We start from the raw sequence: 17,830 nt of genomic DNA, 5'->3' as shown, positions 1-17,830 counted from the left end.
CTATTTTATTTATTTACATAGCAAATCGATAAGGTCAAGCTTAACCGTTAGGCTGCTTAGCTGTACAATCTTTACCCCCTAGAAGGTACGTATCTCAGCTGCGTAATGCCCCACATTAGACCTTAAGGACGTCGTAATTAACTTAAAGAACCGCTCTCAGGCTGGGAATTGCTTCACCCCACACCCATTGTAGGACAAACACCAGGTTAGGGGACTGACCGCTCTACGCACCATGGTATACTCTACGCCCATCTCCTATATTAAAATCACCTACTAACTTCGAGTCTCAGTCCCAATCTCTCCGCCCCTACCTCCAATGCGTGCGGAGCACTCTCACGGCCGCCCTTTGCCTCTCTAACTTTGCCTCCCAAACTTCCGAACGACACAATGTTCCCGAGATCGAAGCCCAGACTTCTCCTGAAGTTCTGCTCAACCCCTTAGTCATCTCCCGCAATGAGAACGAGAAGGTCCTGATCGAACCCAGCATCAACAGCGTCCGAATTAGCATCAAGATCAAGCAGGCAGACGAGATCGAGAATATCCTAGTCCACAAGTTCACCCGATTCCTCACCCAGCGAGCCGAAGCCTTCTTCATCCTTAGGAGGAAACCTATCAAGGTATTCCCGCCATTTCTAGTAGAGCTACCGTCGTGTCCATTGTAGCTAATCTAGTCCGAATAGGGTTACGATATTTCCTTCTTAATTACCAACTTCCATACCGAGGAGATGTTGAAGCACAAGCTGGTGGACTTCATCATCCAATTCATGGAGGAAGTAGACAAGGAGATTTCGGAGATGAAGCTGTTTGTATGTCATCTTAGGATTGACCCCCTATAGTCAGGATCGACTAACCAAAACTAGTTGAACGCACGGGCAAGATTCGTGGCGGAATCTTTCCTAACACCCGTAAGTTCCTTCTATCAACCCTTTTCTCGGCAATTTACTAATATCATTTTCAGTTTGACTAAAAGATACGCCCATGGACTGGGTTTCTTCCCGGCCAAACTTGGAAAGAGAATAAGGCACGAGCTATGAAGCTGACAATTCACGGAGATGCAAGAACTGACATACCCAGAGCATAACTGGTTGAGGCCGTATAAATGGAGACAGCGAACTCCAACAATATGCATTACCTACCTAGATATAAAATGATAGCAAACAAGTGATTTCAGGTTACCATTTGATCTATCTAGCCAACGGGTATTGATGTAGTGAAGTGATTTACCGGGCAATCTTTTATACGACTGCTTGAAATTGTGGTCTCAGATGTAATCGCTTTGTATTGAAGCTCTTCCACTCGTCGAATGCTTTCATGTTTAGTTCGACGGTCTCTATTCTACATATATTATACTTGCCGATACTGCCAATATACTGTCGTCTCATTTTACACGCACAAGTTGTATCTAAACGAGGCCGCTGTCCTGTGTCTAGATGTCATAATTTTCGGTCATCCAAGTAAGGAATACATCCTCCAGAGAGCCAATCTAATAGATTATCCTACACCTATTCGTTTTACGTCTTTCCATGCTCGCAGTGCTTCGTGGCCTTCGGTTCTTCGTATCAGTTTAGTGTAGATCTTTCCCGGCCGGTACGTTGCCGAGGTATAAAAGCATTGATTTTTTTATGTATCCATAGCCCCAATACCACAATCCTATGGAAGTCTCATTATGCATTGGAAGATGATCTGTGGCATATCAATATACCGGTATCAATATGACTTATACTGGACCCGGGGCCATACTATTAATTACCTATCATCGGCCAAAGGACTTAGTTGCACCACGAATGTTATTCTACGAGGTATACCTAATTGTTAACAAATTACGTCGACAGACACAATGTCGAATATATAAAATTGGAGGAGAGGAGACCAATATGGATCATAAGACGAAGACGTAACTAATAGCGTATCTGTGGCCAAAGTGGGATTCGACTTCATCTATTATTTAACAAAATTTGCAAGATCATTTCGTCTATCTCGCCATAATTGACCAAAAGATGATAAAATTGATTACCTAGCAGCAAAGGTCCTAATTATTGGGGTTTATGACTACCGGTACTGTGGGGAAGACGAGATCACCAAAATTATGGCTCGAATTGTAGAGTTGGATATAATTATCGTTAGGGCCAACGGTCATATATGAAGTTAATTCCAGGACGCGATTACGATCACGAACTATTAGATGGTCTAGTCTGAATATTTCCGTTGCAGCCATACCTACCTAAGGTAGAGAAGGGTGATGAACTAACATCGAATACTAGAAAACCAACCGTTTCACCTCGCGTGTGCCTCCTTAGTTGACGCTTTACTCTTGTTATTAAACATATTGCTCTTTAAACCCTGCCTACGGCCATCGGCGGTTTCACTTTACTTTGTAACTGAGTAAGTATTATTGGTTAGGTACGCGAAGCTTGTAATGAACGCCTTGGAAGTAGCTCGGTTGGGATATTCGCGCTCTTGCCTACTTGTAAACCGGGTGGACCACGATACCTGAGGTTTCGTTCGGCGGCATCTCGAGTACCTACCTCTCCTACCTCTCCTACCGTAGGGAGGAAAGACCGCTGCTTGCAAATAGCAGCTCTTACTGCCATAATATCACAACGCTATCTCTACCTAGATATCATCTGAAGGACTGCGGCCTATCAAATCTCGGGGTAATGAGGCATGCACCAGATCCCGTAACGGCAGTTATCTTGCCTCAACTTCGTTAAGCACCTACCTTCCAGTTATTCCTCCCTTTCCTACCTTCCTCTACAACCAATGGTAACCTTGATACCCGAGGGTTTGTTTAAGCCGGCTCGTAATCTCCTCGTTACTTCCCTACAATACAATATCCTCACCGCCCTAAGTCTCGAGGAGAATCTATTTAACAATCTTCGCAGAGTAGTCTTGTGAATCTAACTTGACTTCGTCTGTTACCTCTTTTCGGCGTGGTCCTAACTTCCTTAGTCACCTAGATACATACGACGCCGTCCTGGTTATCCAGTAGGTATTTTCAAATCCCTTTCCCCTCCCCTTCGAAATAATAACTCTCTCGACTTTTATTAAATACCCTGACTCACAAGACTTAAAGCTTGGACCTTGGTGATTCCATATCTGGTACGTATATTCCCTCCTAAATTCTCCCAATTTCATTGGTTGCGTAAGAATACCTTGGTGTTTCTAACTTACACAATCAGATAGCAGACATCATCCAGATATCCTCTGGATACCTTTCTCCCCACTGTGGTCTTTTCAGCAGAGTTCGGTTTTATGAAGAGACAGGCATTTTAAGTAGGTATCTACTACCGACCAAGTACATAGTGAGTAAACCGCTTTCGAACCCCCATATTTCAAGATTACCTTGTTGCCCTGCACCCCTGATTCTTTATTTCCTTACTACTTGCCAATTCCTCTTGTTCATGAAATTACTCTTTTCGCATATTGAAGTCAATTCATGACGTGGGACTTTTTCTTGACGAACAAGTCCCTAGGCAACGGTCAGACCGCCGTACCCTCGCTTGCACACTTTTAGCCACTATCACCAACCCCGTTGCATCACACCACTTCAAAGTTGCCTTGTATTGACAGCTGCCGTCGGTGCATTGGTAATTACCTATACTTGGTACCTTACGTACCTTTACACACACCTCTACACACAAACCTGCCAACCCAATTTTATTTAACAGGCATCCCGCACTTCCAAATATTCTTTCCTCCTGTTACACCTTCAACACACTTTCAACTTGACACTTTCAATAACGCCTCCCCCTTCCCCCTTCCCCTTTCCCTTTCCCTCAAGACTAACCTATTTGTACGGATAGTTTATGAAGCTTGTGTGGATATCAATCGACAAAGTAATTCGCGATCCATTCACATTAGCACGCACATTCACCTGGAAGTCTTAGGACTACTACACCTTGGACTTCCACCTCAACAAGTCATTACTTCTTGTTCCGACTACTTCACTTATCCCTTTAGTGTCTCCTTACAACGCTGGTCGCGACTTAACAACAATTAACTTTTTCATGTAAGTGTTTAACCTACCTATTCTCCCGCGCACTACTACTAGAACACTGGCCCCTTCAGTAATAAGTCATCCATCAACACGTACTAGAACAACTACTCGGTTACTTGAGTAATACTAACTTTACATATTGCTTAGTCTAGCCATATTGCATTTATCTCTCATTGATATACGCGAATATGTCTGGAACTACAGCTCCTGGTAGCCGATGGGCTAACTCCAAGCTCCCCCGACAACCCCTAACCGCGGCTTTGAATGCTACTTCGCATGAGGGTAGTGGCGCGGGTGCTCCTGCCCAAGGCGCTTCTCTTAACATGAACATTAGTTCTTCCGAGGCTGGTAGCCATCCTATGACTTACACCACTGTAAATACAGTGAACGGCGCTGAGATGGCAAGTGTGGCTACTATTCCTAGCGGCAGCTACTCTATTCCTAGATCATTTGATCCTATGTTGATGGGATCGATGGCTGGCACAGCTGCCTCCAACAGCAACAACGAGAAGGTAACAGATCCCACCCCCACCCCCAAGCCCAACCCTACACCTATGTCTTGCCACTTAATAGTTGTCGATGATGATTAGACTTATCCCATATCCTTCCTTTATCTTTACATAATAAATGAGTTTGTCATGCTAATTGATTTACCTCTACTTCTACAGGCCTCCTCGGTGGAAATGTTCATGAACATGCACCAGGCTCAACAGAATCTACAGAACTTCCCTAATGGGGTTCCCTTCAGCCAAGCGCAGCAGGTAGCTGTAGACAACGCTATGCAGCCATCAATCATAGACCACTCGATGCTGCTTCGCCTTCAGCAGCATTGGACCCCTGCAGATTGGAATTTCCAGAAACGTGAAATGACAGGCATGCCGATGCAGGAAGACTATGACAGAGTTGCCGGTGACCGTCGACAGTCTTGCACCATTCAGAGCGAGAACGAGGAAGTTTTCAGACAGGTCCTCCACAACGTCGCGAATGGTCTGCCCACGACATCCCCAGATCAGAAGGGCGGCCACAAGCGAAAGAACACGACGGTTTCGGCACCGCCTATGACACTCGACACATCCCCCACGCTACTTAGAGGCAGAACCGGTATAACCTCTTCTCAGAGTCAGATAATAGGTCAAGTTGACGCTATGGGACTCTCTCGCGGCCGCCAAACGCCTATCGTTCAGGGCAACCTCGCCCAGTTCACTACGCCTACCAGCATTCAGAGAGTTGGTATACTTGATCGCAATCCTTCAGGCGGTCAAAGCCATAACGGTACCACTCCTACAAGAACTCGGCGAATTAGCCCCCTAGCTCCCCCGGGAAGTCATAGCGCCACCCGATCAGCGCAATCCATCGTCCGTCTCAATACTACTACATCAGGCTCTTCTAGTAGTTCTTCGAGCGGAAATGGCCTTCTAGAGTCATTGAGGAAAACTCAAACAGCTTCTCCCACACCTCTAACAAGAGAGCTGATCCAGCAGCGGCAGGCTCTTGTTAAGAGTCCTTCTAGCCAGCGATCGAGTCTACGATCGACATCCCCGATCTATGGGCCATTGGAGTTCCTTCCTATTCCTGAGGAAATCCAGAAGCTTCGCTCGGACTGGTTGAATCAATTGACAGGACCTAATGGTCAACCTACTGTCGAAGATATGCTTCATTCCAGCAACATGCCGTTTGTTGAAACGTGCCATCTTGCCGAGCGCAGCAACCACGGGATTGTTTGCATTAGTAACGTATGTCATTCACAGAAACGATTGATTATGGACATATGATTAACTTTCTTCTAGATCCCCTATGAGATCACCCGTGCCGAGATCATCGCTTTCTTGGGCCGCAGCGCTCGCATCCTCAACGACAAGGAGGAGCCTGTCCATATTATCATGGACCGCGTTACCAGCAAGACTAATGACTGTTATGTCGAGTTCGTGTCGTTCCAAGATGCCGTGAACGCTGTAGACAAACACCGAGCCGCCATCAAGCAGGAACGCCACCCTAAACTTGGTGATCGCAATGTGGAGATGACAGTTGCCTCTCAGGCGAAGCTCATGAAGGAGCTCTTCCCCACCGCCCATGGGATTGACTGGCACGAATCCCCGTATGCATTCACATTTGGTTCTGAGTATGACTTTGAAAACTTCAAAGGATTTGTCTGTGCAGAAGAGATGGGTATGCTCTACAAGCATGCTGAGGCCAACTCCCACGTAAGTAACTTTCCCCCCTGTTTCGATTATGTTCTCGCTCCTAATATTACCCCCTTATAGGCCTCGTATGCGAAAGGTTGTCCCGAACGACCATTCGAGTGCATGATTAGCACTCTAAAGAAGATGCCGTGGTACCTAACCGAGCGTATCACCATCAAGGAGCGCCATTATATCTATGATACGACATTCAAGATGGTTCATTACTTGAAGGAACTTCTTGAGAGAGGCACGATGCGCCGCGGCCAAAAGCCCGACTTCAATCGCCTCACCAAACAGCTTCTTAACCGACTTGTGAAGGCTGCTATGCTTTGCCCCGGCTTCACCGTGAGCCAGAAGGACAACATTGCGTACACGGCCAACCTATCCGAGCTTGACTTGCGCGATTACAACCAACCTCGTTTTGCTGAGCGCTGGTGCCACCAGTACGCCCTTGGCGTCAAACCCGGTGTCCCTCTGGATGTCGTCGAGGTATGTTATATCTACCCCTATTCCACTGCTTATAGATTGCATTCTAACAAGATTGAACAGTACTACATCGCTTTAATCAGCACCGAGACTTCTCGAGTTGTGGATAACCTTAGCGTCAGCCGAAAGCGCGCCCTGAAGCTCGAGCAAAGCAAGACCTCTGATTACTGGGGCTTCTTCTGGTGCGAGATTGGTTTGCCGTCAGGTCCAGCGTTTGATAGCATGACGCTATCTGACGTTGCTGCGCTAGAGTGGGACGCGATTGAAAGAATCATCCGTCGTGCTATCACGGGAGGACAGCTGCCCTCCTACTAGAGCGGGATGGCCATCTAGACCTTGGGCTATTCAGTTGCATAGACTCGGGGTAGTCACCACCAACTTTGCTTTTGCTATGACGACAATAACGATCGTCACCAACGGGATAACAAATACAACCTCGTTTGATCTCTAGAAGGCCATTTGCTACACCTACACGGTCTTCTCGGGGGCTTATCATGCTAGCCACCATCACCGAATGCGACACCTGAAGGAATCCCTTGCTTGACCAGCTGCGGAAGATTATTGAGGGTGCATCAGCACGTGGCCGCTCATCTGAGCCGCTCGTCCTGGTGGGAATGTCAAAGTTGAGGATCTTAATCAGACTTCGCAACCCTGTAGGCTCTAGACTGAGCGCAGGGGGGATATTTTCCGCACATTTATTCTCCGTATCTACACGGGTAGAGAGGCGCGGGAGAATTAAGACACATGTCTTAGGTCATTATGTGACGATACTATGGGGTAATCTACTACGCCCATTGGAGTCCGCAGATTTGCGATTTGCTGGGAATCCGGTTTCTTTTCTTTTCTTTTCTTTTCTTTTAGTTGAGGCTTCTTTCGTAGATAGCCCAATAAACTATTTCGTTGGTCAACACATTACTTGCGTCCATTATTCTGCCTTTTTTGTGAGTTATTAATGCATTTACAGTGTAAGTCTGGTATAAATTCTGGTATAAGTCAGAATTAGATGGGATGGGATGAAGTTGATATTATTACTAATCGACCCCCGTAACCCCGAATATTGGTCGGGCAGATCGGGGGTAAGTGAGGTGATAGGACGATTATGCAAACCAGTAACTCTCAGATATGTATTTCCCCGCATGAGCTTCTAGTACGTACTATACTTTTATGATGTATTTTACACGCAAGATACAGAGCATAAATACTTACGTGTATGCTAGATGCTCGTACCTTCAATGCAGTAAAGGTTACGTAGGTACCTACCTAATTCAATTATTTGGGAAACAGCGTCCTTGGCGCCTGGTCAAGCAAACCAACTCCACTGTCGACCCGCCAGTTGCCCGCCTACTAAACCTCATCCCACTTCCTGGAACTTTCCATAGTCGACAACCACCAAAACACCAAACCTTACCACATTTCCCCATCTTCCCTCCCCTCCAATCAAGCTGAGCTGAGACCGCACATACCTTTGACCCGAAACTTTTTACCGAAGTCCGACCTCGCCTTCTACTAGGATTTTCGACCGAATCTGCTGTCTGGTCCCTTAAACCAACGAGGCGCAAGCCTCTGACGCAAAACCTCGAGCGAACTGCTATAAACAGTGACGACACAAACCGCCAAAACGGCGTCCACCGACCAACAACAGGTCCCCGCGACCGGCGGGGGCGCAGTTTCAGCGGCATCCACGTCGCTAAATCAAACTTCGACATCTCCGACAGCAACCTCTCCGCGCGGAATGGCTGGCTTAACCCGTCCCATCCTGCAGTCCATGCCGGACACGCGTCAGCAGTCGTTCGAGGAGATCTACGGGCCCCCGGAGAACTTTCTCGAGATAGAGGTAGGTCCCTTCCCGAAACATCCTATTGTTCATATGGCTTCGTGGATGGCGCATAGCCCTACTCAACGAGGCACGCGAGCAAGCTTATACTCTTCTCCTTCTCTCCCCCCTTTACCATTTTATATCCATCACGCGACACAATTGAATCAGCAGTGCGACCAATGGTAATAGTAAGCTGACCAATGGCACTTGGCCATCTGAAACAGGTCCGCAACCCGCGCACGCACGGCACGTCGCGCAACATGTACACGGACTACGAGATCGTGTGCCGGACCAACATCCCGGCCTTCAAGCTACGGCACTCTTCGGTGCGCCGGCGCTATAGCGACTTCGAGTACTTCCGCGACATTCTCGAACGCGAGAGCGCCCGTGTCACCATTCCCCCGCTCCCCGGCAAGGTCTTCACCAATCGCTTCTCCGACGACGTCATCGAGGGTCGCCGTGCTGGACTCGAGAAATTTCTCAAGATCGTTGTTGGCCACCCACTACTCCAGACCGGCAGCAAGGTCTTGGCTGCGTTCGTGCAGGGTGAGTTTACCTTTTCCCCTAACTACAATCTTAATACGGTAGTTTTCCTTTTCACTCGATGGGCTATGAGGGTTGAAATAGGAATATGAGTCTGAGCCGAAGGGGATTACATGAGAAAAAAATTAACCAGATTTGAGCTGTCATGGGGGATTGACGTCAATATGCCGACTATGTTCGAAACTTGATAGCTAACTCAGATCTCCAGACCCTAACTGGGATCGCAACGCCTGGTGACTGCGACTTTTCGACTCGTGGACCACCAATAACGGGGCACAAAATCCCGGTGGCCGTCGCATACCCAGAAAGCTGCGGAAGAGACCGCCTAAACAACTCGTGGAGACTCACTTGCAGGGGGTAGCATCAAAACGTAGTAGCTGGGAGACGGAGACGACATTACGATGAGAAACGAAGGAACCGCTTATATTACTGGCCTGAGCTTTACGGATACGAGGTTAAAGACCAATTGCGTACATCTATTTCATGACGCCTGCGTGGACATAGCTGACTTGATCAAGATGCGGTTTGAAGCCGTCCGACAGAAAATGATGATCAAACTACTAGTAGTCGAGAATGACTTATTTTTGTCGATTTTACCTATATTAATATAATTTCCGCTTTCTATTCTTGCGGTGCTTCGTCTGAGCTTAATTCAAGCAACTGACGTTTTAGTTTGAATTACCACATAGATCCGAGAAATAGCGTTATTATCCGGAGTAAAATTTTAAAGTAAGCTTGCGTTAGTAGAGATGATGCTCACAGATGGCTTACCTAGCGATCAAGTTCAATTATATGAGTGCTTGGAGCTAAGACTGCTGGGACCAGATTAGTACTAGACGAGCATCTAATTTTCAGTGTAAGGATGAGTACCTGACTTTTCTAAGGATGCAGCAAGAAAACACCGTAATAAAGGTGTAACTACCTAGTCAAATTATAGAGCTATGAGACCCTCAAATAATAGCAACCCAACGAGCATACACGTACTTAATACAAGTGCGGAGTCGATGATAATTACAAAAAAAGAAAAGATTCCACGCGACATATAAGACATGTTTAAGCCTGAAAGTCAAATCTATGTCAATTACATAGCGTACCAAACCGGAAGAGAAAAAAAAAAGAGAACTGAGAGCAATTTCGGGGGGAGGGGGCGGGGGGGATGAAAAAGGGAAAAAAAATCGAAAAAGAAATGGAAAGTCGCGACAACGACAGGATTCGAACCTGTGCGACCGAAGTCATTAGATTTCGAGTCTAACCCATTAACCACTCTGGCACGTTGCCTTGATGACTGATGGCCTTTTATTTGGCACTATATACCCTTAGCGTGTGTAAACTTCGGCGAAATTAAGGTGGTTGGTTGGGGCGCTGTGATTCGTGAGAATTTGATGGGGTCTTCTAACTAGCGTACGCTTGGTGGGTGGCCTGGGTGGGTATTGACAATCCACCGTGATACCTATGATGTGATGTCTTGAGTGGATAGATCATAGATGGGAATGAGAACTAAACTTAATGATTTAAAATTCATATCTGTATTCATTAATGCTAGTACTGTCTATAATTATCCTACGTGTCTATACTACATATATTGCTCAGTCGAAATCTTATAATAAAATACTCAAGGGAACGAGGACATGGTACCGCCCTTGCTGGGTTTATGAAGACCTACTAGCTACCTAGAAAAGGTTTTACGTGACTTCTTAAACCAAGTACTTAGATATTTCGTGACCGGTAGATTAGAGGCAGTCATAAGAGATCTCCAAGTCCGGCTGACGAGTCTCGCTATTTATCATCCTGCTTGCAAATTTTAGACTAGATACCGGTGTCTAGTTCGTTCAATTTCGCAGAGACGGAACTTATCTGATCTAACGTAGTATAATCAAGTCTTATACGTAGGCTCACTAGCTCTCCCTTATGCTACATGGTTACATGCATTTTCAATGCATGTGGTCTGAGTGGATCGTTTTTATTTTATCCTGTTCTTCTTTCGTCTTATCTAACATTATTCATCCCCCTTTGCCCTCCCAAACGCCAATCATGCTATGTGTCACTCCGTACACGTATAGATCATAGCTGCCCGCTAGTCTAACTTGCTTGAACATAGTAGGCTAACGAGAACCCTGCCGTGTTTTTGCCTTCGTAATTCTATCGTGACCCAGCCTTTTTTCTATGACATATTTCCGTTTGGTATACAGTAGTGGTGATGTAGCGTCTGCACAGTGTCCATGCATGTGCGTGGGTGGAGATATAGATGAGATGGTTGTTTAGAATGGCTTCATTCGGTGCCTATGGTTCCTTGGATATCCGGTCCAAGCTCGAAAGGTATCGTCAGTCATCTAGCATTGCCTTTTCCTCTTGCCTCATACCCCAAGTTAATATTATTACAGGGTCGTCATAAACGTGTACCGTCGCATTTGTGGGTGTTAGTAGGATTGGAGTTGTCTAAGGGAGCGTTAATACGCGGGTTAGTGCCAGAGGTATTGTTATCTAGCTCTTCGCGCCGAGGAACTTGACGATAACCTCGTACATGCCGAACATAATTGCGGCCGAGGGGATTGTACGCATTAGATGAGGTGTTAGACCGCCGTATAGCCCGATGACGCCCTCCTCCTTCCAGACAAGTTTGAAGCATTGTACGAGCCCCGTATACTTGGGTCTACCATCTGACATTGGTGCTTGTCTGAGCCGAGTCCGCGCGACCTAGCCATCATGTTAGCTACCTCTTCTTTCAGATCACAATTCAATTCTTTGATGGCGCTGTATAATCGCTGTGAGTACTCACCTCATGCGGATACGTCAATATGGACGCTATACCCTTGGCCGTACCGGCACCCATGAAGTTTCCTGTCCGGTCAACTGTACGGTCCCACCAGGTCTTTTCCTTGCCACTTTGCACGATCCGTTCCTCCCGTAGTCTTAATTTGCGTTTAATCTCCTCGTACATCATCCACTGCAGTGTGCTTTCGGTGATGCCAAGATAACTTGCGCTCAGACCTTTGAAGAAGCCCCGCGGACCCTCGTCCCGCACCACCTGCCGGATGCAGTCCCAGCTGTTGCGGTACCGGCGCGCACCTACGTCACCCTTGCGCTCAGCGTTATTCTTGTCAAGCTGCAATCGCGTCTTCACTAGCCATATAGGGTTCGTCGCAGTTCCTGTTGCGATCCCCGCTGTCACCGCACTGGCTAGATGCACAATCGGATTATCCGGGGATGCGTCTAACCACTGCGAGTATGCCCTCTTGCTCGTGGGGTACACGTAAAAGTTAATGCTTCGCGCCGGCACGACTCCGACCAGGTTCGGCCCCAGACCCTTGAACAGTGCCCGCCACCCTTCCAGCCTGTGCACGTCGCGCAAGATCTGGACCGTTTCTTGTAAGTGATACGTGGCTGACTGCAATGGACCAAGGCGCGCCTGGCCTGTTGCTTCTCGCGCTGCTCGGAGCTGGGCTTGATAAAAGTCGGACTGGAGTCGGGTTTTGAGAACATCCAGAGGTGCTGTTAGCACAGCTGCTGTCATGCCTCCGATACTGCGAGAATAGAGAGCCTTAGCGAAAGCCTTGTATGCATTTCTTTTGAAGGGCATTTTCCAGCTTTAAGGAGCTCTATAGACGAGGAAGAGGAATCATGACGTACCCTCCGGCGACCAAGTGTGGCCAAGATCTAGAGAATGGCGACGATGTTGTCGCTGTAGCCTCGGGAGTTGCGAGACCGAGCTCACGAGATTGCGGTAGCGGCGACTGTTGTGGTATCGAAAATGCGCCATCGCGACGCTTTCCGGTGTCGTTCATTGTATAAATCGCATGTGATGGCGGTTGAGCCATGACCCGTTATGGAGATGACGGCTATAAGTCAATTCTTTGCGGCCTGTATAAAACGCAACGGAGAAGCACTATGAATATTTACTACCGACACTCCATTAAAATGTTCAGAATTATGAGCTTATTAGAACGGCGATTTGTAAAGAGTGGGAAACGTTCGTTTAAGCTGTCGACAAGTGAGTGGAGGTATGTTTAAATTTGGAAAATTTGAAACTAGAAGTTCGCTACTGAAGACGTCAAAGAATTGCAATTAGATTTGACTTTTTTTAATGGGTACCGCCGCCACATTGTCTTATCTTGTCGCGTCTAATACATAGAACAGCCCTAACTAGCGCGCTTCCCGACTTTCAATTAAGTGGGTCCCGGTCGACTGTGCCTCAAACACCCGCGAGCCCGGTTTTCGGGAAGTTTGGGCATGTAGGCTGGTAGGCAGGTCACCCCGAAGGAGGCCAGGGGGGGGTCAGATATGTATAATGGATTGTAAGACACTTAGTTGAGCCTCGCTGAGACTCGGTGTCTTACATCAGGTTATTCAGCACAATTTTAACCTCATCCCATTGCCAGAACCGAGTAATATAACTTAAAATTTTCAATTTCTCGTTGGTCGAATAATGGTAAGCGGTAAGCAAATGAGCAGACATGAAGTTGTAATGCACGCCTTCTCCCAGCCGTATGCTGCCCGGGTATATACAGGTTGCCAACACCTAAAGAAAACCCGCATGTACAAATCCACCCACGTATATATGACATATGTACGGCCAAGTGATTGTTGTCTTGCTCTCGTTCCGATTATTCTGAATTCTGATGACCCCCGCGCGAAATCGCAGCAGCATCTGCCGCCGCGGACGCGACGGAAGCCATGTGGCTAAGCATTGACTTTTGCTCCCTAAACATCCCACTAGCTAATTCTTTCCTTGGATATTCTTGTCCCTGACGCACATCTCTTATATCCACTTCCATAGTTTCATGCCTACTTATTGGTGTCTCTGGTCCCTTTCTCCAGACATCGTCGGCAGGTCTACCGATGGCTATCCTCGAACCAGACCTGCTCGTGCTAGGTTCGTCGCTGCGTTCCGATTCCCTACGACGTTCGCCGAATTCGAGATGCGATTGGGATCCGAATACAGCTCTACCGGAATCCCTTGGCTCATCTCCGTCGTCATCTCCATCTCCACCAGCTTCTCCTTTAAGCCAAGCCACCTCCTCTTCTGTAAGGCCCTTCCATACACATCTTGCGTGTTTCTTGGTGCATCCCTGGCAGGCAGTTAGATGTTTAATGCACACTGTCTTGAGCCTTCTGCATCTGTCACATGGTGGATGTATAGCGTCTCCACGTGCTAGTCTCTCGATCTTAGCCGTTACCAAGGCGCGATTCTCTTCCTCGATATCCCTCATAGCTGGCTCGGTGGGATAGCTAGGTGAAGGCCGGTTGCTGCCTAGAATAGTTTGCTGCTGAATAGAGGTTCTCGGTGTCGATGTTGCGGTGCCCATTGGATTTGGGGTTGGTGGTATAGAACCAACGGAAGAGATCCGGTGACTAGAAGGTTGGGAGGGGGCAAGGAACTGCTGAAGAAGATCGGCATGTAAGTCGTAACCGGGGTTGGCACCGGAGCCCAGCGACTGATTTACAGCTTGGAAGTTGGGACCGGAGGCTGATTGCGACGCGCGACGCGCATGTATAGACGCTTTTCGTCCGCTCAAGTGGTAGTTGAGTTGGCGGGCCCTACGCGCCACTTCGTCCGCCTTCTTGATTAAAACCTGTAGGCGCTGCTCGACAATTTCGAGAGTTGCTAATTCCGCCGTCTCGTCTTCTTCTAGCGGTTGTGGTGGGACAAGCCTAAACCTGTCCAAAGCGCCAGATACTATTAACCTCCAGTCATCTTCTCCGATTTCGACCTGGACGCCTTTCAGGGGAAACTGGCAGCAACGCCCACCATTAGGAGTAGGTGTCAATACAAACTCCCCGGGTTTTGCCTTAGCAAACTCGACAATGTCAAGCCACGTGACCGGGTCAGGGCTAAATATCGTTTGTGGCGGAGTTGTCGTTATTGAACCTTCAAAGGCACCCTCCATCGCCTTCAGCAGGCGGCTACCCGTCAACTTTGCTCCTAAATTAGAAGCAAGGCTCTCATGTCTATTCAACACTCCTGAGTCATCGCGTCAGTCCTTGTATATTCAAGGAAGAGTAGTACAAGGTGGAAACGGCTCACCCTCATACTCGTTGACTAGGGTGAGAACATCGGAGAAGGTATCGCTGTCGCCCTGTATGAGCTTAAGTTTGACCGGATGGGCCTTGGACAGATAATTGATAGGGGCTATCGTGCCTTCGATATTGATAGGTTAGTATCTTTCTACGGAGCGGCTGCACTCCCGGCCGTGACCGGGACGTGGCCAATTGGACTCATATTGCGAATGTGTGATAAAATAGTTGGATATAATGATACGATACATAAATAAGGTAAGAGTATTTCATAGTAGGACATAGTGATGATAAAGAGATGGAAGCCAATGTTACATACGAAACAAGGCGTAACGATATCATCGTGTCCCAAATGGAGGTTACCTATGAAGGTGTGGATATGTGTAAGTGTGTATGGGAGGGTGAATGGGACTTACCTGACTGAGGTGGAGGCGGTTGTGGTATGCGGTCAGCATGAGGCGCTTGACTTCCATTGTCATCGGATATGTCTCTTTTTCGTTTATGTTGATCAGAATCTGGATTGTGCGCCATCCCAGCACGCCTCACGGTTGAGAAATTTACAGATACCTCTTAAGCTTTGGTAGGAGTCTTGATATACAAAATGGTTTGCAGCTTTAGAATAACCGATTGACACGTCCAATTAATTCCGTCGCTAGAAAATACGAATTGACATATATGAGTATAGAACAGGATGAGTGGGGGGTTCGCTTGACGTTGCTATTTCTGTCCGAGGGTTTGAGAAGGTGATGTGATGTATTATAAGGGTAAGCAAACAGCGGGAGCACGCTTTATTACGAATTAATTCTCCAAGTCGCAGATGGGCCGAGAATCGCGAAACCCCCGGGAGCGGTACGCAGATTGCGAAGTTAGGGCTGCCGAGCTTTTGGGCTTTTCTGTTTTTCTGTTTTTCTGAGCTCGGCGGCCGTCATAGGAACGAACCTTTAGATTCGTTTGCAGTAAGTAAGCAGCTTCAAAATAGGGGGAAATAGGTTCGAACGAGGAGCCAAACAAATTAAATGGAGAAGGAAGAAAAGGGGGAAGCCAATATAGAAACATATGATGTATTGAGGGATTGAGGTATGGATATATGGAGGTATTGAAGTACGTGTATGATAAAGTAAGCAAGTGAAGTATGGTGATACTCAGCCTCGACGCAAATAGAAAATACGGAGTAAACTACCGTGAGAATGGGCTGGGGATAAGGGAATTTCGGAAACCGGGGGATTCAAAAGACGCGGGGCTCAAGATGTCTAGTGTTCAATACATACCTGGTAATTGTTGATCTCTAGATTATGAACGTACCTTGTAGTTCGGGGAGACACGGCACGGAACGATGCCGTAATAGTATAGTATGTACTTACCTAGGTAGGTAGTATAAAAATCAATTAAGATAGGATAAAGTTGCTTATAGAATCTACCTCTCAATGTGGCATGTTGGCAGGTTGGTGAAAAAGAAACCCGCCCACAGATTTTACAGACGGCAGTTTACTGGGATCCAAATGCGAATAGCAAAGTGGGTTAGGTATACCTAGGTTAAGGTACCTAGGTACTCTTTTAAGCTTGCTGGTTTAGGTAATAAGACTCGATAAGCAGCTTCCTATTGATGGTTTTTTTGCCCCAAGCTCTGCAGGCCAATTGAGCTGAGGTAAGAGCACAAGCCACCTCTAGGAAGGTAGGTAGCTAGGTACATACCTATATGCTCCTACCTTTATATTTGTGCATGTGTGATATGTACATAAGGTATAGGTATACCTAAAACATTACGTAAACAGTAACTATACATTTATGTTAGTATATGTTTGTAGTAATCTCATATTAAAGATGTCCTGGTTAAACCATTCTCTCCCCTCTTCTAACTTCTAAATTATAATGGGGTAAGTTGTATGCTCATAGGATAATACGCAGGTAGATATCAACAGAATGACACCTGACCAAAAAGTTGAAGTTTAGCGACATCTCGGCTGTTTACATGAGCTTCACGGAATAGAGACCGAAAACTCTCCATCTTCCGTTCCCTTTTGTCGCTCGCTTCCTATTGCCTCTCCGGACTCGCCTCGGGACCCTTTGCAGCTTGGTTAACCCTAGCTGTATACAGGAGAGGATCATCGACGCTGAAATTCCGCTCTTTTTAGACTTCCCGACCGTGTGATCCCTTGTCGCCGCACAAAAGAAGGAAAAGATCGACGGGCTACATGAGTTTGGCGTTGAAACCCACTTGTGGTGATGGATCTAAGGTGCGTTAGACTAATAAGCAAAATTTCGAATGGATGCGATTTGAAGAATACGGTTTAGGGCCCTCTCAGCTCAAGGTCTGTTCTCTTGAGGTAGTGAAGAGCGCGAGTTGACAACTTCCATATGCACTTTTTATTCACCTTAGTTACATGCTTTTTGAACTTTTCTTTCCTATTTGTTTTTGCTTTCGCCATGAACTATACTCCCCACATCCGTATTCAGCTACTCTTGGTACGGTACGAAACAATGCATATTTACAGCTTCGGAAGAAGAGATGTGATATACTCTGCAGCTTACATCCCTGAGAGCCGCTAGAATAGATAGAGGTGCTGCCGAGCTTATATCCCTACATTTGCAGGACGCTACTCAGATGCTGCATACAGGCCACTATATGAGGTATGTAGTCCTTCGTCGGGTCCCCTTTATGTAAAATGCTCTAAATGCCCCTCTAAATGCCCCGCCCCCCCGGGGGGGGGGGGGGGCCCCGGCGCGCGCGGCCCCCGCCCCCCGGCCCCCCCCGCGCACCCCGCCCCCCACCCCCCCCCGCCCCAAGCCCGACCCCAA

At 47.2% G+C, this 17,830-nt stretch overlaps 5 protein-coding genes and 1 non-coding gene across 6 annotated transcripts; 3 read left to right on the top strand and 3 right to left on the bottom strand.

Moving 5' to 3' along the window:
• The first annotated feature begins 84 nt into the window (after positions 1-84).
• F4817DRAFT_56214 (ARP23 complex 20 kDa subunit) lies at positions 85-1,101 on the top strand. The gene is made up of 5 exons (XM_049307641.1): positions 85-235; positions 291-617; positions 681-806; positions 861-905; positions 959-1,101. The coding sequence occupies exons 1-5, from the start codon at positions 233-235 to the stop codon at positions 965-967; spliced, it is 510 nt and encodes a 169-aa protein (XP_049160571.1). The 5' UTR covers positions 85-232; the 3' UTR covers positions 968-1,101.
• Positions 1,102-5,741: 4,640 nt separating this feature from the next.
• Positions 5,742-7,128, top strand: F4817DRAFT_56206 (uncharacterized protein). Its single transcript, XM_049307640.1, has 3 exons — positions 5,742-6,198; positions 6,259-6,666; positions 6,727-7,128. The coding sequence occupies exons 1-3, from the start codon at positions 5,878-5,880 to the stop codon at positions 6,976-6,978; spliced, it is 981 nt and encodes a 326-aa protein (XP_049160570.1). The 5' UTR covers positions 5,742-5,877; the 3' UTR covers positions 6,979-7,128.
• Positions 7,129-8,252: 1,124 nt separating this feature from the next.
• Positions 8,253-9,341, top strand: F4817DRAFT_56179 (Phox-like protein). Its single transcript, XM_049307639.1, has 3 exons — positions 8,253-8,497; positions 8,704-9,025; positions 9,231-9,341. Exons 1-3 carry the CDS (start codon positions 8,396-8,398, stop codon positions 9,257-9,259), a joined length of 453 nt encoding a protein of 150 aa, XP_049160569.1. The 5' UTR covers positions 8,253-8,395; the 3' UTR covers positions 9,260-9,341.
• An 878-nt stretch (positions 9,342-10,219) lies between these two features.
• F4817DRAFT_t64 lies at positions 10,220-10,300 on the bottom strand. Its single transcript has one exon. It is a non-coding gene; the product is annotated as a tRNA-Ser (tRNA).
• A 611-nt stretch (positions 10,301-10,911) lies between these two features.
• Positions 10,912-13,090, bottom strand: F4817DRAFT_333107 (mitochondrial carrier). Its single transcript, XM_049302725.1, has 3 exons — positions 12,650-13,090; positions 11,799-12,543; positions 10,912-11,716 (listed from the first exon to the last, which is right to left on the bottom strand). The coding sequence occupies exons 1-3, from the start codon at positions 12,835-12,837 to the stop codon at positions 11,504-11,506; spliced, it is 1,146 nt and encodes a 381-aa protein (XP_049160568.1). The 5' UTR covers positions 12,838-13,090; the 3' UTR covers positions 10,912-11,503.
• A 533-nt stretch (positions 13,091-13,623) lies between these two features.
• Positions 13,624-15,565, bottom strand: F4817DRAFT_357799 (uncharacterized protein; the record flags this gene model as incomplete). The annotated part of the gene is made up of 3 exons (XM_049305955.1): positions 13,624-14,981; positions 15,045-15,149; positions 15,451-15,565. 3 exons carry the CDS (start codon positions 15,563-15,565, stop codon positions 13,624-13,626), a joined length of 1,578 nt encoding a protein of 525 aa, XP_049160567.1.
• Between the last annotated feature and the right edge of the window lie 2,265 nt (positions 15,566-17,830).

The sequence above is a fragment of the Daldinia loculata genome (genome assembly GCF_022478755.1).
Source record: "Daldinia loculata strain CBS 113971 unplaced genomic scaffold F4817scaffold_15, whole genome shotgun sequence".
In the NCBI taxonomy this organism is placed as follows: Eukaryota; Fungi; Ascomycota; class Sordariomycetes; order Xylariales; family Hypoxylaceae; genus Daldinia; species Daldinia loculata.
Note: the sequence above shows the minus strand (reverse complement) of the source record. Positions and strands in the feature narration are given on the sequence as shown.